General features: G+C 47.5%; 1 protein-coding gene across 1 annotated transcript; it reads right to left on the reverse strand.

Moving 5' to 3' along the window:
- Window positions 1–6289: 6289 nt before the first annotated feature.
- Window positions 6290–13530, reverse strand: LOC128828871 (bone morphogenetic protein 2-like). The gene is made up of 5 exons (XM_054013880.1): window positions 13248–13530; window positions 12844–12986; window positions 12159–12281; window positions 9227–9425; window positions 6290–7302 (listed from the first exon to the last, which is right to left on the reverse strand). The coding sequence occupies exons 1-5, from the start codon at window positions 13528–13530 to the stop codon at window positions 6896–6898; spliced, it is 1155 nt and encodes a 384-aa protein (XP_053869855.1). The 3' UTR covers window positions 6290–6895.
- Between the last annotated feature and the right edge of the window lie 11797 nt (window positions 13531–25327).

Raw genomic sequence — 25327 nt, forward strand, 5'->3', positions numbered from 1 at the left:
CGTGCAGAGCTGGGTGTGACGGCTGGACATCTGTGCAGATCCACATGTGAACAGGGTGTGATGGCTGGACATCAGGGCAGATGTGGGTGTGAACAGGGTGTGATGGCTGGATGATGCAGAACTGTAGGATCAGCCCTGTGCAGAACTTCTGGGGAAGCATCAGAAGCGGGACAGGTAACCAGGGCAGAGGACCCCCAAGGAGACACCCCACTAACTGATCCAGGCCTGAAAACCTAGAAACTCTTGTTTGTCTCTAGTGGACTCTGGACTGACTCAGAATCTCAGGGTGGGAAGGGACCTCAGGAGGTATCTAGTCCCACCCCCTGAAGAGACATCTGAGGAATGAGGCCTCAGGAGCCTTAACCTGGTGCACTGCCCTCCCCAGGGCCCAGCGAGGAACCATTATTGTTTTATATTAAATCGCAGCTATTGAAGCCATTGCACTGAGGGTATTTGCAGCTTCCCCTCTCTGCCAGCCCCAAGTAAAAACCTCTTCATTTAGCCCCTGTCGGAGTCATTGTGGGGCTCCCCAGAGTTAGTTCCCAGAGAACTTTGTGTTTGAAGCACCTGCCTCCAAGTCCTGCCTCACCTGGTATATCTTGGAGGGCTGGTTTGCCACAGCCCCGCAGCTGTACTAATTTGTGGTGTTTAGATGCTGCATGTGATTATTAGAACTGGGAGCACTGGCTGTTGGGGGTCTGAAAGGACAGGAAACAGGAAGGAGGGGGAGGAGTTGAGGAGGCTGGGAGAGTTATGGAGTGTGCAGCTACAGCTTGGTAAAGAGATTTCCACTGTAAATAAAGTTTTGTTGAAGTTTGTTAATACCTGGCCTGGTTGATACAACATAATTACATCAGTTCCCCCACAACTCCCCCCCCCCCCCCCCGACAGGTTCAGTGCAGGGCTTTGGGTAGCTTACAGTGCAGGGGAACCCCGGGAGCAATGTAATCCACCTACCAAATACCCAGCCAGCAGGGAAATGGCTAGGGAAGGCGGTTTGCACAGCGGAATGGCAGCCCTACCGAGTGGCTGCACATTCCGCGAGCAAACGGCGCTCTGCCCCAGAACGTGCGCAGGGAGTCGAGACACGTTGGAGCCGCCATTAACTGAAGGTCTGAGCTGGAATATTGATGTTAAGAACCTTCACTGGTTGTTGCTGTGCATTTAAACGCCGTGTATTTTCCACTCTCCTGCTCTTGGAGTGTATTTTGCATCCCCGAAAGGAGCCTGCGGCTGGCTTAGCACATGGTGTTCCTGCTTGTGCAGAGCAGGCATCTGAATAAATGGACACGGCCCAGCCCCCAGGCTGTGCTCCTAGTCAGCACAGATTTACCCAGTGTTGTTTTGCCATCAAATCCGACTCTAGGTAGGAATTCAGGGATTAGCAGGTGAGGGGGAGGGTTGTGTCCCCAGGCTAAGCAGCTGCTATTTTTGAAACGGTGTTTGAAAGAGGATTGAGACTGACTTAGCCTTGCTCACTGCCAGGGCCAGGAGACAACGTGTCAGGACCCCTCCCATGCCGGGGACCGAGTGTGACTGAGGGGTGTCACATCAGGAGCTGATGGGTTTTTGCAACATGATGAGCCCAAAGGAGGTGAAGGAGCCCCATAAGTCCCACCTAGTGGGTTATCAAGCTAGGGTTCAAAAAAAGAACTAGATAAATTCATGGAGGATAGGTCCATCCATGGCTATTAGCCACAATGGGCAGGGATGGTGTCCCTAGCCTCTGTTTGCCAGAAGCTGGGAATGGGCAACAGGGGATGGATCACTTGATGATTACCTTTTCTGACCGACTGGCTAAGCAGCAATTCTGCAGAAAAGGACCTGGGGATTACAGTGATGGCTGCATTATTAGGAGCATTGCCAGCAAAGCGAGGGAAGTGATTATTCCCCGCTATTCAGCATTGGTGAGGCCACATCTGGAATATTGCATCCAGTTTTGGGCCCCCCACTACAGAAGGGATGTCGACAAATTGGAGAGAGTCCAGCAGAGGGCAACGAAAATTATCAGGGATCTGGAGCACATGACTTATGAGGAGAGGCTGAAGGAACTGGGATTGTTTAGTCTGCAGAAGAGAAGAAAGAGAGGAGATTTGATAGCAACCTTCAACTATCTGAAGGGGGGTTCTAAAGAGGATGGAGCTCGGCTGTTCTCAGTGGTGGCAGATGACAGAACAAGGAGCAATGGTCTCAAGTTGCAGTGGGGGAGGTCTAGGTTGTAGACGAGCAGACTCACCCCTGTGGCACCTCCTGCTGGTTACTTCCGGGAATTAGCTCTTCCAGCGTCCTGGAGCACCCTCTGCAGGCCAGTGGTCCGCCTGTCCTCAGGCCTCCGTGTGCCTCCCTGGACCCCAGTGACTTTTTACCTGGGGTGCTGCCCCCTGACAATACCCCCACAGTTCTGGGTCTCCCCCTCCCAGGGGAACCCCCACCCACTACCCCCACTTCGCCTCAGTCTTGGCTACTGCCCAGTCTCCATCTAGCCCCATTCACTGGGGCAGACTGCAGTATCAGCCACTCATCACAGGCAAAGAGGTTTTGGACCTGCTGCCTCTGGCTACCCCTGGGCTACCCTCTGCAAACCCCCAGTACCCCTTGGCCTGCTACTAGGCCGCAGCCTGGGGCTTTCCAGGCTGGAGCTCCCCAGCTCCTCTGCCTTTCCCCAGCCCTGCTCCACTCAGGTACTCTGTCTCTAGCTCCCTGCAGCCAGGCCCATCTCCCTCTACAGCTAGAGAGAGACTGCTCCCTCTGGCTTCCCTGGCCTTCTTATAAGGTCCAGTTGCTTGGTTTGGGGCATGGCTCCAGATGCAGCCATTTCCCCCAGTCAGCCAGGGTTTTGCTCCCTTTCGCAGCCCCAGCCCTCTGCAGGGCTTTTCCAACCCCTTCAGGGCTGGAGTGCGTGTTCATCCCGCTACAGTTGGATATTAGGAAAAACTATTTCACTAGAAGGGTGGTGAAGCACTGGAATGGGTTACCTAGGGAGGTGGTGGAATCTCCTTCCTTAGAGGTTTTTAAGGCCCAGCTTGACAAAGCCCTGGCTGGGATGACTTAGTTGGTATTGGCAGGGCCGGCTTTAGGCCAATTCCACCAATTCCCCCGAATTGGGCCCCGCGCCTAAGAGGGCCCCGCACCCAGTGGCAGGGCCGCCGGGGTGGGGGCAAGTGGCCGAGAATCCCTTCCCTGGCTAGAGGCTCCTTTTTAATTTTTACTCACCCGGCAGCGCTCCGGGTCTTCGGCGGCACTTCAGCGGCGGGTCCTTCACTCGCTCTGGGTCTTCGGCAGCACTTCGGCAGCAGGTCCTTCAGTGCCACCAAAGACCCGGAGCGAGTGAAGACAAACCGCCGAAGACTACGAGTGCCGCCCGGTGAGAACAAGCCCCACATGTTTTTTTACGTGTTGGTTTTTTTTTTTTCAGTCATCCCTGCCAGGGCCCCGTCAAAACTGTTCGAATCGGGCCCCGCACTTCCTAAAGCCGGCTCTGGGTATTGGTCCTGCTTTGAGCAGGGGGTTGGACTAGATACCTCCTGAGGTCTCTTCCAACCCTAGTCTTCTATGATTCTGTGATTCTATGTTCATTCCCTCTGGGACACCTGGCATTGGCCACTGTCGGCAGACAGGATACTGGGCTGGATGGACCTTTGGTCTGACCCAGTATGGCCATTCTTATGGTCTTATGAGTGCCCAGCACCACCCTCCCCTGGGCATCTGCCCACCGTCAGTGCCAGATTTGCGGGGTCCCCAAATCTGAGCAACACTGTGACCCTGTGTGCCAGATTACAATGCCACTCACTCAAATTTGACCCAGCTGCTTCCCTGTCATGACAGAGGGGCTGCCGAGCCAAACCTGAGCGGTGCTGCGACCCTGTGTTCACCTCATAGACTCATAGACTTTAAGGTCAGAAGGGACCATTATGATCATCTGGTCTGACCCCCTGCATGATGCAGGCCACAAAGCCGTCCCTACCCCTTCTCTTGACTCTGCTGTTGAAGTCCCCAAATCCTGTGGCTTAGTGACTTCAATTGGCAGAGAACCCTCCTGTTAGCGATCCCTGCCCCATACTGTGGAGGAAGGCGAAAAACCTCCAGGGCCTCTGCCAATCTACCCTGGAGGAAAATTCCTTCCCAACCCCAAATATGGCGATCAGTAAAACCCCGAGCATGTAGGTAAGAGTCTCCAGCCTGACCCTTGTTAGCCATTATACTATTTACCTGCCACGGCTCGGTAGTCCTTGGCTAAAATCATGTTTTTCCATTAAACCATTCCCTCCATAAACTTATCTAACTTAATCTCATCACCTAGGGCCCAGTGATGGGTTAATCCAGTTTGCACTCATCCCCTCACTCCCAAATGAATCCAAATTCTTCCTCCCACTGAGCATCCGCCCCAGCCCCAGCCCTCACCCTGACCCAGCCAAAGGATTGGTTAAGCTCTTCATTCACAGGGTATATCCAGCCTCCTGCCTCTCCCTCAGCCCCTGTGAGAGGCTTTCATCAGCCAGCCCTGACCCCTGCTCATGTTATCTCTGGGTAGCTGCTGCCTCCCATTGCTTAACAGTGGCTCTGAACCTTTCCAGACTCTTGTACCCCTTTCAGGAGTCGGATTTGTCCCTCGTACCCCCAAGTTTTACCTCACTTAATAACTACTTGCTTACAAAATCAGACCTAAAAATACAAGTGTCACAGTCGCACTATTACGTTCTCATTTTTACCATCTAATTATAAAATAAATCGATTGGAATATAAATATTGTACTTACATTTCAGTTTATAGAGCCGCAGAAACAATTTTCAGTTTGTACTGACTTTGCTCTTGCTTTTTATGTATCCTGCTGTAAAACTAGGCAAATCTCTGGATGAGTTGATGGACCCCTGGCAGATCGCTGCGGACCCTCCCGGGGTACGTGTACCCCTGGTTGAGAACCGCCGGCTTAGAACACGAACAGCTCAGCAGAGCTGTCCAGGAGGAGGCAGAACTGGGTGGGGCCCAGAGGGAGCTAAAAGCCGCAGTTTTCCCAGGAACACTGGGGCTGTTTCCCTTTCGCAGGTATTGGATTCTTACAATTTTTTTTCCACACATTTTTTTATGTTGATTTTTTTGGTTGAAAACATGACTGACAATTTCCATGTTTGGCAGGTTGCGGGTAAATGACATGGCTCCATAACCATTTCCAGAGCCTTTTTGATAAAACCATTGTATGAAAAACTCCATGGACAGTTTAAGTACTTGGGAAAAAATTTCAGTTTTGCCAAAAGACTATTTTTCAACCAGAAATCTCTGCACTTGAAAGATGTGTGCAGAGAGCTTCTCTGTGTGTGTTTTAAAAGCTCTCGTGGGGGGCGGGGGGCAGTCCTGCTGCCACTGGAGTCAGTGACAAAACTCTCATTAACTGATGGGGGCGATTGGGGCCCGACTGCGTGTGATTGTGCAGCACCTGAACACACGGTGGTGAGGGCACATTATAAACAACTGGACTTTCCTCAGTAGCAGGGGCTTCGGCCATAACAACAGTGTTTGCCTACACCTCCTCTTCTTCATAGGTCCCACTGCCTGGGGTCAGGCTGAAAAGCCATCTCTGAAGCCTCAGCGTGCGGCTTAAGGAAAGGAAGATGCCAAGATCATTTGATTGTGAAACTCTCTCAGAAACCTGGAGTCAGAGACTGACCACGAGGACTTAACCTGCAGACCAGATTAGCCTCAATCCCCCACCCGCTGCAAGCACCAGCCTCAAATCAGGATCCTAATCTTACATTAAACGGCCCTTAGCAGCTGCAGTTTCTGAGAAGAAGTGAACTGTCTCAGGGGCAGAGGGAAGCAGCCACATCTTCCTGTCTTCTGGGGCTGTTTGCTCCTTTGGGAACCCCACCGTTTGGGGACTTTTAGGGGTACACGTTATGACTACTTGCTCGTCGTGTTAATCTCTTGTGCTGCACTGAGAGGCAGGCGAGAAGCCAGCAGGGGGGGAGGTAGACAAAGCTGCCCCCTAATGGCTGGGAGATGGAACTTGCTCACCCCGGGAACCCTGCTAGTGTGTGACATTTCAGCTGGGATGAGGAGTAACAGCAGGCCCGGGGGTAGGCTGAGCCCAACGGGTCATTCCATACAGGGCACCTCACAGCATCAGAGCCGCTGTTGGCCTGGACCACGTGACATGGAGAATGGCTCTGTATCCCAGACCTAGACCCCATGAACAGCCACCAGGCTTGGCAAAGGAAACCCCACTCTGAGAACTTCTGTTCTATGTTTAATAGTTACTCTGAATTCATTTTACAGGTTGCATAAGGCAGAAATGTACAGACATTTACAGGCACACTGTACAGGAATTTTCCATCATATATTAGTGCTTTTGCTATATACATATCGTACAGCCTGCAAGGAGGCCTTTCCATGGACAATGCTTCCCAAAGGGTCTCTCCACCACACTCTGTGGGACTGGAACCAGGAGTGGACCTGGGAAATTCAGTTCACTCCGTTTTATTTAAATGCACCCAGTCCACAGCTTTTGAAATGGTACGTAGGCTTTAGCCATGTGACAAAGGCCATAACAGTTCGAGGGGACATGGGGCACACAAAGGCATCTCAGGCTTAGGCTGCTTGTCTTTAATCAAAGCATTTCCCAGGTGCTTTAGGCAAGTTAGGTGCCCTTTTGATGTAATTGTCCCACTGAGCCAAGTGGTGGCAGCTGGAGATGTGGATTTCTTGCAGGACAGAGATTCTTGAAAGTGTGGTGAAAATGCAGGTACCTCTGGCCTGCTGACCTGAGTGGGCAGCATAGCATAGGCTCACGCTGGTGAGTGGCTCTGGGAGGGTTGGTTCCTGGGAGCAGACGTGTTTACAATTGAGGGAGGGAGGTTCCTTGTTGCCCTGACCCATTCCTGCTCTTCCTATGGGACAGGCATCAGTGGCAGCCACAGCTCCCAGCCACCATGTCATCGTATTGTTTAAGGACAACATTCTCATCATCATCAAAGTAGAGGAGATTGATGGAGAAAAGTTTGTCTGGGACACAGCAGGGGCTGCTGACGCCCTGGCTCAATTTGAGGGCGTTGATGATGGACTGCACTGTGGCGTGGTTTGTTGGTCTCATGTTCTCGCCCAGGGGGAAGGGACAGGATCCTTTACAGTGATACGCATTGTAGCTTTTCGGGGAGATGATCCATCCTGACCAGCCAATTTCCTCAAAGTCCACGGAGAGGAGTTGTCTCTGGCATGGCAGGAACTGATCCACCGAGCGGGCGTTCCGCGCCCCGCTCACTTCTGGTGCCAGCGGTGCAGCCGGGAGGTCTGGAGTCTGAGGGCTCAAATCTGGGGGAGGGGGGAATAACAAGATCAGAATAGCGTCCTTATTGATCAGACAGACCTGAAGTGAGACTGAAAGCAAGGTAGCAAGTGTGAACCACTCCCTTCCTGCACCCATCTAGTCACTCAGCCCCCTTCTCAAAAATCCCAGTGTCAATCTGAATCATTGAGCACTTTGGGACTGATTCTTCTCTCACTCACATAGGTTTAAATCAGGAGGGACACCACTCGAGTCCATGGAGCGACAATGGATAGAGAAGAGACACAGGGCCATCATGGAGCTGACATAGCATGAGAGAAAGGCAGGTGTCCAAGCCTAGTTCTCTAAAGAGTTTGTTCTGCTGCAGCTCCCTTCACTGTAGAAAGAAACTGCAAACGCTTCATGGTCCACTGTTTGCCATGGAGCTTTCGGGAGCTAGGAGCACAGGCTTTGCTTTACCAGATCAGAGCACTGGTCTGTCCAGTATCCTGGCTCTAACTGTGGGCAATACCTTGAGGCAGCCATCCCTGTAATACACCTGGCTAATTCCACGGTGCTCTGTGTAAGGAGGAGGGATCTGATCCTTTTGGTGACCAGCTGATAGCCTGAGCCATGACATTTCATTAGCCCATCCCAGCATAATTACAAGTGTTATTATCCAACAGCAGGAAATTCCACTGCTTGATCACTGCCACAAGCTGGAGGGAAGCAGCATTTCTTTTCATTTGTGTTAAATTTGCAGCCACTAATTTAACAGTGATGCCCCTCCCGCATTCCTCTTTCATGGGACAGCATAAAAACAAGGGTTTTTAATACTTTATACTTTGCAGATAACTAGCCACTTCCACCTGAGGCTCCCACAGTGCTTTTCAGGGGCAGGCTGGGGAGCGATTGTTATGCCCATTTCACAGAAGGGGAAGCTGCACAGGACAGAGAATTGCAGTCCAGTTCTGCTCTGAGAGGACTCTACCCAAATGGCTCAGGGGAGGGGGAGGAGGGAGTCTGCCTCTGACTCCATGTTGAATCTCCTCAGATTCCACATAAAATGATCTCAGCTGCCAAACTCGCCCCGGATGAGAGTCCCACTGGGCTCTTGATAAGTTTATGGAGGGGATGATATGATGGGATAGCCTAATTTTGGCAATTAATTGATCTTTGATTATTAGCAGGTAAATATGCCCAATGGTCTGTGATGGGATGTTAGATGGGGTGGGATCTGAGTTACTAAAGAGCATTCTTTCCTGGGTGTCTGGCTGGTGAGTCCTGCCCACATGCTCAGGGTTTAACTCATCGCCATATTTGGGGTCGGGAAGGAATTTTCTTCCAGGGAAGATTGGCAGAGGCTCTGGGGGGTTTTCAGCTTCCTCAGCAGCATGGGGCATGGGTCATGTGCTGGAGGATTCTCTGCACCTTGAGGTCTTTAAACCACGATTTGAGGACTTCAATAACTCAGGCATAGGTTAGGGGTTTGTTACAGGAGTGGGTGGGCGAGATTCTGTGGCCTGCATTGTGCAGGAGGTCAGACTAGATGATCATAATGGTCCCTTCTGACCTTAAAGTCTATGAGTCTCCCTGGCTCCTGCATCACACCCGTGATGAACCAGAACAAGTGTAGCTGGAACGTAGCTGGGGAGGCATGGAGCCATGGAAGAGTCCAGCCCCCTCCCACAGCTGGCCTGGGCTCCGCACGGGTTAGAAGAGTTCAAAGCAGTGACCCTTAGTTTAGTCAGCAGGGCCCAGATCCTCAAGGGTATTTAGGCACCTAATTCCCATTGGATGGAAGTTAGGTACTTAAATATCTTTGTGGATCTGGGCCCCAGCGACCATGACTTGGAATGGTGAGTAAGGAAGTGATGGCAGCCCCTTTGCAGAGAAGAGCTGCACTTTATTCCCTGATTATTTCATCGACTCTGTGCCCTTCCCCGCGGAGCATGGGTGGGTTCGCCTGACCTGGGAGGCTGCTGATGGGCAGAGCAGCTCCTCGTCTCCCATCATCAGTGAACAGAACCAGCATGGGCTTCTTGCTTTCATGGTGATCTCTTCCGGATGCAAATCGCACCATGCTGGGATCCACCGGAGCACTCCCCAAGCCGCGGACAGTCACCAGCAGGCCGTGGTTAGTGCTGTCCTCTTCCATCCAGTCACGAACCTGCAAAATCACACAACTGTCAGCATGGCAGTAGCGCCTGTGAAGGGACAGGACCCAGCCCCAGGAAGGCACTGTGAGGTACAGACAGGAGATGCTGGGAACCGACGTGTCTTCCAAACCACTGAGGACATCTCAGTCCTCAGATTGTGTCAATCCAAACCCCCACAGCCTCTCCAGTGAAAGGTGCAATAAAAGAATGCCACTGCCAGCCCTGCCTGGTGACGGCTAACACACAGACCAGCAGTGGGGAGTGAGGCTTACCAGCCCCACTATTCCCCTGTCCTGGGTTTGAATCCTGCATGCAGCCACGGGGTACGAGCAGCACACACGTCCCTCCGCTCGCCTGTGCTGAGCCCTGCAGTCAGAGAGGAGATGAACTGAGCTTCCCTGAGAACAACTCCGCTTGGGTCTGATCCCAGGTTGGAGCCGGAGCCCCCCAAACACCCCAGCCTGCGGCAAGGCTTACCCTGTGCAAAGACCATCCTTATTGCAAAGAGCTCAGTCTAAGGCCCTGATTCTGCTGCTGGCAGCATGCAGGACACCCCTGCTTTCAGTGGGCCTCTGCATGGACACAGGGGTGAGTTGCGCACTGTCAGTTGCAGGCCTGGGACCAAAGCAAGCTACTGTGGAAAGTTAATCTGCTGTGCCTCTCACCACAGTACGTAAGCTCTTTAGCCACTTAGGAAAGCAGGGCTCTGCCTGACCCCCTCTGGTATATTGGATAGTGTTCTCCTCTCTGCCCCGCCCACTTGGCTTTCACTGAAGAGTCACGTCTCTCATTGTGTAATGCCCTGGACTGGGAATCTGCTTTGGAAATACAACCTGTTAAAAGCTCTGTGGGGCAGGGACTGTCTCTTTCTGTGTACTTGTGCAGTTCCTAACACAATGTGGCCATTAGGAGCTACTGTAACACAAATAAACAATGGGTAACTGTTTATATTAAGGTTCCCCTTCTAAATAGTTTATGATTTATACATGTTTAATACACGTTTTAATAAATGGTTAAGCTATGGTTATAGAGGGTGGCAAGCCAATAGGTTGCTTATAGTAATCTGCAACCCCTACTGCTGTGCTCATACTACTCATGTTCATTATCTGGTAAATGGAACATTCCTATAGAATGTGATCATAGTGATGATAAATTAAGAGATGTTAAACCCCAGCCCTTGCAGCTCATCATTAGCCCTCCAGCTACGGCTAAAGGTTGCTCTTATAAGCAAATGGCCACATTGCCTAGCAAACCCTTACAGAGGAAGACAAATCTAAGACTGCCACATCTCCTTGGTGCCTTTTCTCTCCCAATTAGTTCTTACATTAGTTACTATTTCTAGAAGATATCTTCTTGTTTCATAATAAACATAGATCTATACAACTGTTTGGTGATATTTAGCACATTTTTTTTTACAATGGTTCATATTAAAAATATATACATTGCTCTTGGTATCACCCCACAAATGTAGACTCTGCGCCAGATGTCTCCCTGCAAATATACACATGGTGCCAGGTGTCTCTCCCGAAATATACACCCTCTATGCTACACCTATGCAGTGTACCAGACATCACCACACCTCCCAAAAATCAGCAGCATCAATAGAAAGTTTGGTTCTATTCTGAAAAGTGACTGTGAAAAAAATTGGCATGGTGGGCTCAGTGTCTAACCACTATCAGGGAGTAGCCGGGTTAGTCTGTATCTACAAAAACAACAAGGAGTCTGGTGGCACCTTAAAGACTAACAGATTTATTTGGGCATAAGCTTTCGTGGGTAAAAACCTCACAGTTAGTCTTTAAGGTGCCACCAGACTCCTTGTTGTTTCAGTGTTTAGTGTCTCTCTGATTTCAAATCAAGACTGCCCCATTTCCAAGGGAAAAGACGTTTGTTCCTGATTGCCACCAGCCCTGCAAACTCAGCCGAGGATCAGTCCTGGTGGGTTCTTTCTGGCTCCTGGATCAGCCCTTGGGAGCCTGACCCAAATGGTGGATTATGGGTGTGGTTTAGGTAAAGAGTAAAGAATTTACAGCAGGAATTTAGTTAACAATTCTGTGGCTCCTGCACAAGGCAGACTGGAGCTCAGCTCACTCTTTCTCAGGCACCAACAGGAATGACAAGAACTGGTTTTGATCTGACAAGGCAACTGCTCAGACTAAAGAAGCTGGTGTGTTTTTACATCATCACTTTCCTGATCATAACATCACTTCAAACTCAATTTTAGCAGAAAGCCAGACTTCTCAGTCCTTTCTCAGGCTGTGAAGATTATAGCCACTGCCCTGACATCTGTACTGTAACATCTGGGCTGTCCATACCCACAGCTGTGTTACTCAAGACGTTTTAACAGTTCTAGAGGAGCCATTTCAATACAGTTCAAAAGCAGTTCTGTAAATAAGATTTAAACCCGGCTGGCCTGGCTAGCACAGCCTCAGTGAAAACCCCTGCGAGTCACCTCTATTGATTCAAGAACACAGGTTTGTGAAATGGGTGGATCTGCTGTCAAGGCTGCAGTGTCAAAGGAGGTGGGCTAGCAGACTCAGCCAACTTTTTCAAATGGTGGCACAGAAAAGCCTTTGACAGACATCCCCTCCCCCCTCAGCAGCTGCCCCTCTAGGCTGAAGCAGCTGGAGGCCAAGGAAGGGCATTGGTTTAAAAGGGCTGGGGATGGCAGTTTTTCTGACAGAAGGGACAGGAAGGTTTCATTCTTCCTCTCTGTACACATTTGAATTTAGGCTGAAGACACTTACAGCTTGTGTGATGCCAAACACCTCCCAGCCAGAGCCCTGCAAAGCGATAAGTCTGGCTGCCAGCAGTTTCTTCCCTTCAAAGGAATCCAGTTTGTTCTTGTCCAGGACTTGATAGACACTCACCTGGGGATTGTGAATACAAGGTAGTTAGCACCAGGTGCCACTGGAAGAGGAAAATCTCATTGAAAGTCTATGTTTTAAAGGAGAAGAGATGAGGGAAAGTCAAACTAGCCTAGTGAGAAACCTCTGTAGTCTGAGGCCTGGTCTACCCATAAAAATTGCACCAATTTTTTATAAACCGATTTACTTAAATTGGTGCAACTTATTGTGTGGACACTGAAATTGATTTGAAAGTGGTTCATATTGATTTAGCATAAGTCAGTAAGGATCCAACTTTGGTGGATCCGAAGAAGTGAGGTTTTTACTCACGAAAGCTTATGCCCAAATAAATCTGTTAGTCTTTAAGGTGCCACCAGACTCTTTGTTGTTTTTGTAGATACAGACTAACACGGCTACCCCCTGATACTTGACAACTTTGGTGAGGTCAGCACACAAACCAGGGGCCAAATCCCACTCTCAGTAAATGTACAGGAGTCACTCCAGATTCATAGTAGTGTCCCTGAGAGCAGAATATGGCCCATGCACTTTCAAAGCAGAGACACATGCACTTCTCATCTCTCCTTACCTGGCAGAAGTGATGTCTCTTATAGAAAGGCCCCTCAGCCACCTTAGTCCGCAGTCTGAAGAGATGCAGCTCTGCTGTCAGGATCCTCTCGTTCTTAGCCACACTCGATAGGATGAACAGGAAATGCATCTCATCACTGTGAGCTGGACCAAAGGGTCAGATTAGAAACTTTGGTGACCCCAGTTTCAGCCAAACTAAAAAGGAACATCACATGGGCACATTCTAAACACTCTACTCTGATGCCGCACATCCTCTGGGAGGATGTGCTTCATCAGTGCCTATGGGATACTGCTTACTCCAGGCCTCCCCTTGGATCCAAACAAGCACCAAGAGCCCTGGAAAACTACACACAAACTCTAGCACATCAGACCATTAGAGCAACCGAAGCCACCAAGAGTTCTTACTTTTATCCAAGAAGCTGCGGACGGTGTTTCCCTCCAAGATGTCAGGGTCTTTGGTGATGCCATCAGCTCCTGCTACCGTGTTGTACAGGTCCACCATGTACTGGGGAGGCTGCTTGATATGGTGGGGAGAGCGGGGAGGGTCTTCTATACCAAATACTTCCAAAAGCCTTCTAAGAGCCTCCGTTCTCCGGTCTTCTGAATCCTCCTCTGGAAGGACATTGGGGGGTCTGGGATTGCAGCTTTGCAGCCTGGCAAGAAGCAGCAGCAACAGGAGTCTCAGCATGGCTGTCCTCTTCCCGTCCCCCTGCACAACTCCCACTCCCTATCCAGCAGCACATTTATAACAGTGGGGAGAGATGGAATTAAGTCAAATATGCAAATGAGCCATCAGGAAGGGTAAAGAGAGCTAATTGCAGTGCTAACAAGGTGCGAAACTGGGCTACTGAACGCCTTTCAGCAATTAGCCCAGTACACAAGCTGTATGGAGCAGGAAGCGCACTTGTGTACTCTTGTTCTTTGAGAGCAGAATGTGGAGGGAAGGGAGCAGGCAGGAAGGAGCACCTGCACTGCTCTCTGTAGTAAACATCCATGTCCATTGTAGTAAGGCACTGGCTGAGCGGAGTTTGCTCTCCATAGGAGACTAACTGCCTTCTAATGATGGCATTAATGGGGCAAACAGGAGGACCTTTGTGCTCAGGAATTGAACAGCTCTGAACAAAGAGTGGAGGAAAGGGTAGAAGGCCTCTGCCCCCCATGTATTAGAGGTAAGAAATGCACCTGACAGATAAGCAACCACTGTCCAGAGGGATGAGAGATCAAGGCCAAGAGACATTTTCTAGTGCAATGTCCAAGAAAGATACTTCAAACCGTGCATAACATGGGGGTGGGAGGAGGAAAGAGAGGGCAGAGACAGCAGACTGCCACTAGTCTGAAAACAAATGCCTGGACCTTGGGAGAAGTGCCATAGACCAGCCACCTTCAACCACCACCATTATAACCACCTGGGTGTCTAGATCTGTTCTGAGCAGGGTTAGACGCTCAGATGGTTAAAACACAGCTTAATACTGTAGACACAGCCCCATACTGAATGGACAGAGGGGCTCAAACCCTGTTCCCTGCTGTGAAAACATCTCCTGGACATATGATTGTTGCACTGAACTATCTCCTAACAGCAAGTCAGTGCTCAGTTGGGACTAGTGGGTCAGGTATTGCTGTGGGACAGCTCTGTCACTACCCTGCTGAGAAGGCACTTGCCCTCCGTTTCTCTTCCTCCCCTTTGTCTGTCATGTCCATTTATAATGTATATTCTTTAGGGGGGAGACTGTGTCACCACGTGTCTGGACAGCGCCTACCATGGCAGGCTTCAGGTGCTACTGCAATACACATGATAAATAAGAACTGTTTGCCAGGCTAGTGAAGTTGATTGATTTGATTTGCGAGAAGCATCTCACGCATGCCAGGATGAAAAGCCAAGAGAAGCATAAGAGCAACCCCAGACTGTGCTCATGAGCTCTTGGCCTTAATGTGGGCCCTTCCCAGCCAAATCTTCCACCCTCCATAGCCACAAATGGGAAAAATCCCACACACCCAGGAGAAGCTGCCTCAGTGACACAGACACTGAGAGGGACAGAGCAGGCAAGGCCCTCCTGGGCGGGGGACAGACATTCCTAATATGGGGGGAGTGAGGGGACGGGTTCAGCCAGCCCTGTCATGGGGGTGGGTGGAGGGAGTGTGGGGGCTCAGCTATTCCTATCATGGGGTGTGTGAGCAGGGGGGCTTAGCCATTCCTGTCACAGGGGCATGGGGGGTCAGTCATTCTTGTCTCAGGGATGGGGGGGAGGGGTCCGCCATTCCTGTCACAGGGGTGTGTAAGCAGGGGGGCTCAGCCATTCCTGTCACAAGTGGGGGGGGGGTGGAGAAGGAAGCAATTCCTGTTGCAAGGGGTTAGGGGGGAGGGGGTCTTAGCCATTCCTGTCACAGGTGTTGGGGGGTGGTCAACCATTCCTATCAAGGGGTGGGGTGGGGATGGGGCTTAGCTATTCCTGTCGCAAAGGGGTGGGGTGGGGTCAGCCATTCCTGTCTCAGGGATGTGGGGAGCAGAGGGGGCTCAGCCATTCCTATCACTGGAGGGGAGGGCTTAGCCATTTCTGTCACAGGGGTGTGGGGAGGTCAGTCATTCCTGTCTCAGGGATGGGGGAGAGGGGTCTGCCATTCCTGTCACAGGGGTGTGTGTGTGGGGCGAGATGATAAACACCAGTTACTTTCCGATTGCTAATAAATGTTCTGAAGGGAAGGTGGCTGGAGGGAAGGCATGGTCCCTGTGCCCCATATACCTGTTGTCCTGCAGGGGAGGCAAGGACCAGGGGCACAGACAAGCAGAGGCTATTGTTATCTGGTTAATTTAGGCTGAAGGGTCAAATTTTTGGATGACATACCAATTTTCAAGGACAGAGTTTGGGTCACAAATTGCATGGTAGCAAACGACAATATTCTGGATTTGAAGTGGAGGTTGATATTCACAGGCACCAGAGAGTAGTTTATTTTGAAGGGACAGTTACTGTTTTTGGGAAGCATAGCTCATTAAGTCTGGGAACAAATAGGCGGCAGGGGGCATATGATATTTATATCATCAGAAAGCCCTTGCTAAGAAATAGAATATGTTACCAAAATATAAAGAGTGATTAGACTTTCTCTGATGCTACAGAGTAGTTGCCATCTAGTAAGTGACAGTTAGCAGTGCACACACACTTTCAATACCATTTAACTAAGGCTAAGTCTACACTAGGAAATTAGGTTGCTAAAAATCCACATCCCTGAGTGATGCAGTTAAACCAACCTAACCTCCAGTATAGACAGCGCTAGGTCAAGGGGAGCATTCTCCAGTCGCCATAGCTACCCGCTCTCAGAGAGATGGAGTACCTATGCTGACAGGAGAAGCCCTCCTGTTGCCATACGTAGTGTCTTTATTGAAGTGATACAGCTGCAGTATTTTAAGTGTGGTGCTGCCCTTAAAAGAAAAGATTATTGAATGTCAAGCTCAAGTGCTAGGCTTATCTTTTCCATTAACTGCTGTTACATTATTTCTTTGTACTTCACAATTCAGGTGCCAGGCAACTGTCATCTTTCCCTCACTTTACTCATAAAGTGATCGAGAAAGTGCATACAGCCATTTTAAACAGAGCAGTGAATAGAGCCCACATCTTCAACATGAGAGACTGTTATCCCCTTAGTCACACTGCTTTTCAGCAGACACCTGCTAAATCTCTGTTCTTGGGTGTTCATTCTGTAGTACATTCCTCTCCCAGATCCAGGACGCATGATTCTCAGCATTCTACTGTTGTCTAGAAAATATTTGTGCAACCCGTGTGTGCTCTCTGAACTAGCCGAGGTTTGTGGTGAGGCTATGAAGATCATGCTGCTGACTAGTGTGGAATGGGGGATCTGTTTAGTTAAGGCTATAGCTAAGGGTCTCTACCAAACTGGATTTTGCATTTTCTAAAATGTACAAAAAAGTCAAATCAACCTGAAAAACTAGGAATTCGGCAGTATGAGAAAGGATTCACAAGGTCATGTCAGACAGAGCCAGGAACAGAAACTAGCTCCCTCATGTAGCCCAACCAATAATTAAGCTAAATTAATGTCCTTGTCTATGCAGTCTGTTCAGTGCGCCTACTCCTGCCTATCCTTCTCTGCTAAGCACAGTGAGACACGCAGATGAAGTTTCCTTGTAAACAGTTGCACACAAACACAGGTCTGTGCAGTGAATGAGGCAGGACGTTTGAAAGAAAAGATGATGAGCCTCTGGTTGATACAATGGGCCACAGCAGAACTGGTTTCTCTCTCTAGCTTTGCATAGATTTCCTAGGTGCTCTTGGGTAAGACATTTACCACAGAATGTTTCCAGGTAGCTAGTAATTTTGGCCTTAATCTCTCTGGACCTCAGTTCTCAGGGTATAATGGGGATAATACTCCTGCCCTGCCTCCCAGAAGAGCTGTGTAGAATTGTGTAGTGAGACGGAAGAGGCATTGGACAGATGGGGGTTGGGCTGGGGACAGGGCCTGGACCTCTGCTGTTCAGGGAGGGAGTAGAAAATGGGGTGCCTAGGTAAAGCAGGCTGTAGAGGCAGGAGACAAAGCCAGAGACTCTCTCCTGTGGTTTGTGTAGTGACCCAACCACCCCCTTAGGTGCTGTAGGAAACACAGAGGGGCCATGCCCACCCCTCCAGCCATTGGGTCACTTCTTGTCAACTTGTGTGATTTTACTGTGAGTCTCACCATTTGTGGTGTTTTTTCTTAAATCCCCAGTTTCTGGAGTCATGGGATTATGTCAAAATCTCAGTTTCTTTCTTCTTACTTTTTTTTAATGTAAGTTTCTAACCCTTGTGGTTAAAAATTTGAAAATATGCCCCGAGCATAACCTAAAGGCTCAGAAACCAGAAGATTAAGAGGGAAACTCCCCACTACCACATTTGAAATTAAAAAAAAACCTCATGATTTTTAGGCCAATCTCATGTATTTTTGGACCTGAGTCAAAATTTTTGAACACTTGAGGTTGGCAATACTGGGAGACTCACCATCGCTTAAGAACATCAGAACGGCCAGACTGGGTCAGACCAAAAGTCCATCCAGCCCAGTCTCCTGCCTGCCGACAGTGGCCAATGCCAGGTGCTTCATAGGGAATGAACAGAACAGAACTGAGCCTTAGGACCAGAGGTCGCTCTAGCTATAAATGAACTAGGCAGCTGTCTAGGATGGCGGTGATGGCCTGGCCACTCCTGATGCAGGGGTGGTAGAACCAAATTTGAGTGGCTTTGTGATCCTGTGTGTCGGGACCAAATATGCCAACCTAGGCCTATGAGGAAGGGGGAGGCACACTGAAGTTTTGCCTAGGCTGCCAGATTGTCTTGAGCAGCCTCTGTTTAGGAGGCTCATAATGACCCAAGCCAAAGAGGCTATTTTGGCTTGTTTAGGGCAGATCTGTGCCTCAGGAGTCTTTTAAAGCTCTTGGGGCATCCCACATTCCCCATCATCCATTCTCCGGTGGTGGGGATGCTCTGTGGGGGCCTTTGGGGGTACACCCAGTTATATTGAGGGCATATTTGGGCATGTTGCAGGGCCATGGGTCAGTGCTGTGCTCTGTGTAAGGGTTTTGGTTTTAAATTGACAACAGTGACTATGGTCCAGGTGTTTCTGAAGCCACAATGTTACGCCAGTTCACTAGACTCCCATCTCTGAGACGTGCATTGTTCACCATTGTCACCTTAGCACTGTACCCTGGGTGAGATCAGGGGGATGTCTTAGGACAGGCGTGGGGAGAATGTTGTAACATACATTTCAGTAGTAGTGACTAGGCTCTTTCCTTTGACGAGATGGTGGCTCTCACAGGAGCTGTTGTGCAGGCCGGGATCTCTGGCAGTGGTTCTCTCTGCAGCACTAGTATCAGGGATGAGTCAAGCTCCCTGAGACTCATGTCTAACATTGTCTATAAAGACCTGCTGTCCCAGCCATGCAGATAAGTAAACCCACTCTGGGTTAGAGACAACGGCCAGATCTAAAAGTTATCTAGGCACTCAATTCCCAATGAAATCTCCTCCTCTCACCCCATATCCCTGAAGAGAATGTCAGTATGAGAAGGAACAACAAAGCACAGATTGACGAAAAACAGAACATGTACAATTAAAGGGCTGTTTCACACATGGCACAACCATGTATCCTTAACTCAGCTCCATAGGGAGGGCAATAGCAAGTGGGAACATCTCAGTACCTTGCCTCTCCCTCACAGCCAATGCCATTTTCTCTGTGCCAGCACAACTCCACTTCAGGACGGCTCCCCTCAGTGTGGCCTGGGCAGCAGCAACAATATAGGGATCGCGCTGGACATACTGAACTACCCTGTCCTCCTTGTTTCCAGCTGCACAGTCTCAATTAAAGAGGCTAATTATGTTTTAGAGGATTCCCTGTTATTAGGTTCCTGTGTTTTAGGCACAGGAACCTAAAAGAACAATCCTCAAAGAACAATCCAGCAAGGAGCTGCCATCTCACAGGGTATGTGTGTGTGTGTCATTCTGTGTGTGTGAAACAGCCCCTTAGTGGGGCATTTCCTGGTCTTTATACAAACCAATGGTGTGGCCTCATCTGGAATGCTGTGTGCAATACTGGACACCTCGAGTCAAAGAGGGTAGAGCTAGAGGGGATTCAGAGAAGAGCGACAAGAATGATCAAGGGGCAGAAAAACTCTCATAAGAACATCAGAACGGCCATACTAAGTCAGACAAAAGATCCATCAAGCCCAGTATCCTGTCCTCTGATAGTGGCCAATGCCAGGTGCCCCAGAGGGAATGAACAGACAGGTTATCATCAAGTGATCCATGCCCTGTCATCCAATCCCAGCTTCTGGCAAACAGAGCCTAGGGACGCCATCCCTGCCCATCCTGGCTAATAGCCATTGATGGACGCATATTCCATGAATCTATCTAGCTCCCTTTTGAACCCTGTTATAGTATTGTCCTTCACAACACCCTCTGGTAAGGAGTCCCAGAGGTTGACTGTGCGTTGTGTGAAAAAATACTTTCTTGTGTTTGTTTTAAACCTCTGCCTATTAATTTCATTTGGTGGCCCCTTGTTCTTGCATTATGAGAAGGAGTACATAACACTTCCTTATTTACTTTCTCTACACCACTCATGATTTTATAGACCTCTATCATATCCCCCCTTAGTCGCCCCTTTTCCAAGCTGAAAAGCCCCAGTCTTATTAATCTCTCCTCATCTGCACACAGTATTCAATATGTGGGCATACCATGGATTTATTTAGAGGCAATATATTTTCTGTCTTATTATCTATCCCTTTCTTGGTGATTCCCAACATTCTGTTCACTTTTTTGACTGCCGCTGCACATTGAGTGGATGATTTCAGAGAACTATCCACAATGACTCCAAGATCTCTTCCTTGAGTGGTAACAGCTAATTTAGACCCCATCATTTTATATGTATAGTTAGGATTATGTTTTCCAATGTGCATTACTTTGCATTTATCAACATTAAATTTCATCTGCCATTTTGTTGCCCAGTCACCCAATTCTGTGAGATCCTTTTGTAGCTCTTCGTAGTCTGCCTGGGACTTAAATATCTTGAGCAGTTTTGTATCATCTGCAAATTTTGCCACCTCACTGTTTACCCCTTTTTCCAGATCATTTATGAATATGTTAAATAGGACTGAGCCCAGTACAGATCCCTGGGGGACACCACTTTTTACTTCTCTCCATTCTGAAAACTGACCATTTATTCCTACCCTTTGTTTCCTATCGTTTAGCCAGTTACCAATCCATGAGAGAACCTTCCCTCTTATCCCATGACAGCTTACTTTGCTTAAGAGCCTTTGGTGAGGGACCGTGTCAAAGGCTTTCTGAAAATCTAAATACACTATATCCACTGGATCCCCCTTGTCCACATGCTTGTTGACCCCCTCAAAGAATTCTAGTAGATTGGTGAGGCATGATTTCCCTTTACAAAAACCGTGTTGACTATTTCCCAACAATTTATGTTCATCTATGTGTCTGACAATTTTGTTCTTTACAATAGTTTCATATGAAAAGTTCTCATATGAAAAGCAATTGAAAAGATTGGGATTGTTAACTTAGAAGAGAAATGAATACGAGGGGACATAATAAAAATTAAAAAAATAATTACTTGTCTAGAAAATGTAGATCAGGAGCATCTGTTATCTCTGTCACATAGCACAAGAACAAGGAGAATTTCAATGAAATTAACACGTGGGAAATTCAGAACTGATAAAAGGAAATGCTTTTTCACACAGCGTGTGATTAACTATGGAACTCATCGAAGCCAAGAATTTAACAAGATTCAAAGCAGCATTGGATGTTTATATGGATATCAAGAATATCCAGAGCTATCATAATTCATTATAACAACAATTTCCAGAAGGGATATATAACCTTGTGCTTCAGGTTTTGAGCCAATCTCTAACTATTAGAGACCAAGCTGGGGCAGATTATCTCACATCTGCTACCAGGGGGTTCTTAGTTACACCTTCCTCTGAAGCATCTAGTGCTGGCCCCTGTCAGAGACAGGATACTGGACTAAATGGACCTCAGCTCTGATAAAGTCTGACAATCCTTATGTTCCTGCATTCCTTTGTAAGTGTGCACTTCATTTTTTCTTGTAACACTAGCGAGCATTGTCAGGGCTATGCATGAGGGCAGGGAGCTTAACTGCGTATTTCTTGATTTTTGTAAGTCTGAGTCCGAGGTTTTGAAGTGCCTTGTTCTGGAAGGGTCTGGGGGAAAGGTGGCACTGTGTGTGGAAGGACCTTAACCTTTCGTAAGTAATACATAATACATACAGCCCTAATAAACCCAGGGCATTCTCTTCTGCCCTGGTCTGTGTCACCTTTTACCAGGAATTACAGCTTGGTTGTATGTGCACAAAGCAGCAATAGTGTTAGGACCAATGCATTAGCCAGAATCCTACAACACACAAATGATGCATCCCCCTGCTGTGTTAAAGGAAGCAGCGTCTTGCACTATGAGTGGCACAGCAGCACACACACAATGAGGAGAAAGAATTAAGGAGAACAGCAATGAAACGATTCTGCCAAAACCACAGGTTTAAGCCCCTGAGCAGAAGTTAGGGGACAGGCACAAAATGGGAATTACCAGATAGCATCCCCCTCTTCCCAACCTTGGGGCAGATGAAGATGGTGATGGAGGAGCACCATGCAGGAATGGCAGGTGAACCAAAACATTGAAATTCTCCTGGGTTGGTAAATTTTTGTGGCAGTTTTGAGAGTCTGACTTAGATTAATAGTATGGGTAAGAATTCAAAAGGCAAACATACATTGATACATTTGGCCAAAATTGTCAGACCCGTGCCTAGAATTGGACTCCTAAATCTCTATGAAGGAACCTAAATAAAAGTGACCTGATTTTCACAGGTATCATTGAATTCAGTGTCTTCCACACCTTTGAAAATCTGTCCACTTCCTAAGGCTTTAGGAGCCTAACTTTAGGTAGCCACTTTGGAAGAATTGGGGGCCCGGGGAAAAAAAATCCAAAGCCCAGATACTGAACAGGAGGGAGATGTGTGGGAGGCATTAAAGCAAAAACAGACCAAAGTGTGATTATGGACAACAAATTATATAGGATTTTCATATAATCATAGAAATGTAAGGAAATGCAAGAGGTCATCAAGTCCAGCCCCCCGCACAGAGGCCGGACCAAGTAAACCTAGACCATCCCTGTCCAACCTGTTCTTAACAAATCTCCAATGATCCTCCTCAGAAGCCTATTCCAGAGCTTAACTACTCTTATAGTTAGAAAGTTTTTCCTAATATCTAACCTAAATCTCCCTTGCTGCAGATGAAGCCCATTACTTCTTGCCCTCCCTTCAGTGGCCACGAAGAATAATTGATCACACTCCTCTTTATAACAGCCCTTGGCATATTTGAAGACTGTTATCTGGTCTCCCTCAGTCTTCTTTTCTCAAAACTAAACAAGCCAATTTTTAAAATCCTTTTTTCATATATCAGGTTTTCTAAACATTTTGTCATTTTTGTAACTCTCCTATGGACACTCTCCAGTTTGTGCACAGCTTTCCTAATGCGCGGTGCCCAGACCTGGACACAGTGCTCCAGCTGAGAACTCACTACTGTGCAGTGGGATAGGGAGAAACCTCTGTGTGCAGCAGCAGCAACACACCAAGTGTGACTATTTCCAGAGGTACGGGTTGCATTTTGGTTCATGACTAAGGCCCCACACCTGCAAGCACATCTACTGTAACTTTACATATATGAGCAATTCCATTGACTTTAGTGCAGCTGTTCATATAGATGCAAAGTAAAGCACATGCATAAGTGTTTGCAGGGTCATGCCTTAATTTATATTTTTATTTACTCTGTGTGTTGTTTTAGCTCCTAAAGGCACCAATCAGAGATCAGGGCCCCATTGTGCTAGGTACTGAATACACATATAACTAAAAGATAGTCTCTGCCCCAAACAATTTAAAATATGACTATACCTCCCTAACTAGCTAGGGGGGAAGGGAGAGCTCAGTGGTTTGAGCATTAGCCTGCTAAACCCAGGGTTGTGAGTTCAATCCTTGAGAGGGCTGTTTAGGGATCTGGGGCAAAAATCTGCCTGGTGGTTGGTCCTGCTTTGAGCAGGGGGTTGGACTAGATGACCTCCTGAGGTCCCTTCCAACCCCAATGTTTTACGAAATAGCAAAGGCCCAGGGTACCAGAAAAATGAAAGGAGCTGTAGTGGCTCAAGAGAAACTACCAAATCAATGGAAATTTATGTCTGTTTCAGGAAAGATTAGGCCCAATTCTTAATTTGCCTGAATTGATTTTCCCACCCCTAGTTATATACTAAGAATATTAAAGCAATTGTCTATTATACCCTCACAGCGTATACATATACACGAGAGCTGGGAAATTGTGCAAAAGTGTTTTGCAAATACTCATTCAAATTTTTCAGTGAGTTCATTTCAGCTATGTTCCTGCCCCTTTTGTTATCACTTTCTACAAACAGTTCTGTGATCAAGTCTTGTCGACATGAGTGTTTATGGCACATTGGAATAGTCATAGAAAGAGAATTTAAAATTCAATTTCCAGAAGTACTCAGATACTCTCTATTTTAACAGTAAGCAAGCAGGATGATAAACAGCATCTACTAAAAGTAAACATTTTTTAAAAACCAGGTAATTGCACCTGAATTTTAAAGAAGTTGGCTGAGACTCCTGGACAATTGATATTTGTAAAGGCTTAGAAACCTGCATTATAGTGATAGACTCAAGGAGCTCAATTTATTTAGCTTAACAAAGAAAAGGTTAAGGGGTGACTTGATTACAGTCTATAAGTACCTATATGGGAAAAAATATGTGAGAATGGTTTCTTCAGTCTAGCAGAGAAAGGTCTAACATGATCCAATGGCTGGAAGCTGAAGCTAGACAAAATCAGACTGGAAATATGGCATACATTTTTAACGGTGAGGGTAATTAATAATTGGAACAATTTACCAAGAGTCAGGGTGGATTCTCTATCACCGGAAATTTTTAAAACAAGATTTGATGTTTTGCTAAAAGAACTACTCTAGGAATTAGGTTAGGGATATGCTATGGTCTGTGTTATACAGAAGGTCAAACTAGATTATCATAATGATCCCTTCTAGCCTTGGAATCTATGAATCTTTGATGGTAACTCTGAATAACTTGAAAAACTGAGAAAATTCCAGATGACTAGACAAAAGCCAATGTTCTGCCAATATTTAGAAAGGGTAAATGGGGTGCCTGGTTATAGGTTAGTAGGTCTGACATGAATCCTGGGAATATTAATGGAAAGACTGATGTGGAACAAAAATATAATTAATGCCAATCAACATGGTTTCACGGAAAATAGGTTTTGTCATTTGATATCATTCTTTGATAAGATTACAAGTCTGATTGATAAAGGTAACTGTGTTGAGGTAATATACTTGAATTTTCGCTTACTACCATGTGATTCCAACTGAAAAATTATCACTATATGAAATCCCTGTGGCACATATCAGACTGCTCAAAAACAAACTAATAGATCTCAAAGCATAATTGTAAATTGGGGAATTTATCAGTGAGTTGGGACTCCTCAGGGAATGGTTCTCTCTCAACCCATTCAACATTTTTATCAGTGACTTGGCAGAAAATATAAAACAATTTCCGATAAAGTTTGCTGATGACACAAATGGGGGGTGGTAAATAATGATGGAGACAGGTCACTGAGACAGAGCGATGGGATCTCTTAGTAAATTAGGCACATCCAAACAACACTGATTTTTAATACAGCCAAATGCACAGTCAGACATTTAGGAACAAAGAAACAGAGGACTGCAGACTGTATTCTGGAAAGCACTGACTCAACAGGAACTCCCAGTGCGCTATTGTGGCTTTAAGGGCTGAAATGATTCTTGGATGTGAAAACAGGACGAGGGAGTCTGAATACAGCATTTATGAGACCGCTGCTAGAATACTGTGTACAGTTTCCGTTTCTGTACTTTAAAAGGGATATTAAAAAATTGGAGAGGGGTTCAGAG

This window comes from Malaclemys terrapin, chromosome 24, assembly GCF_027887155.1.
Source record: "Malaclemys terrapin pileata isolate rMalTer1 chromosome 24, rMalTer1.hap1, whole genome shotgun sequence".
Classification (NCBI taxonomy): Eukaryota; Metazoa; Chordata; order Testudines; family Emydidae; genus Malaclemys; species Malaclemys terrapin.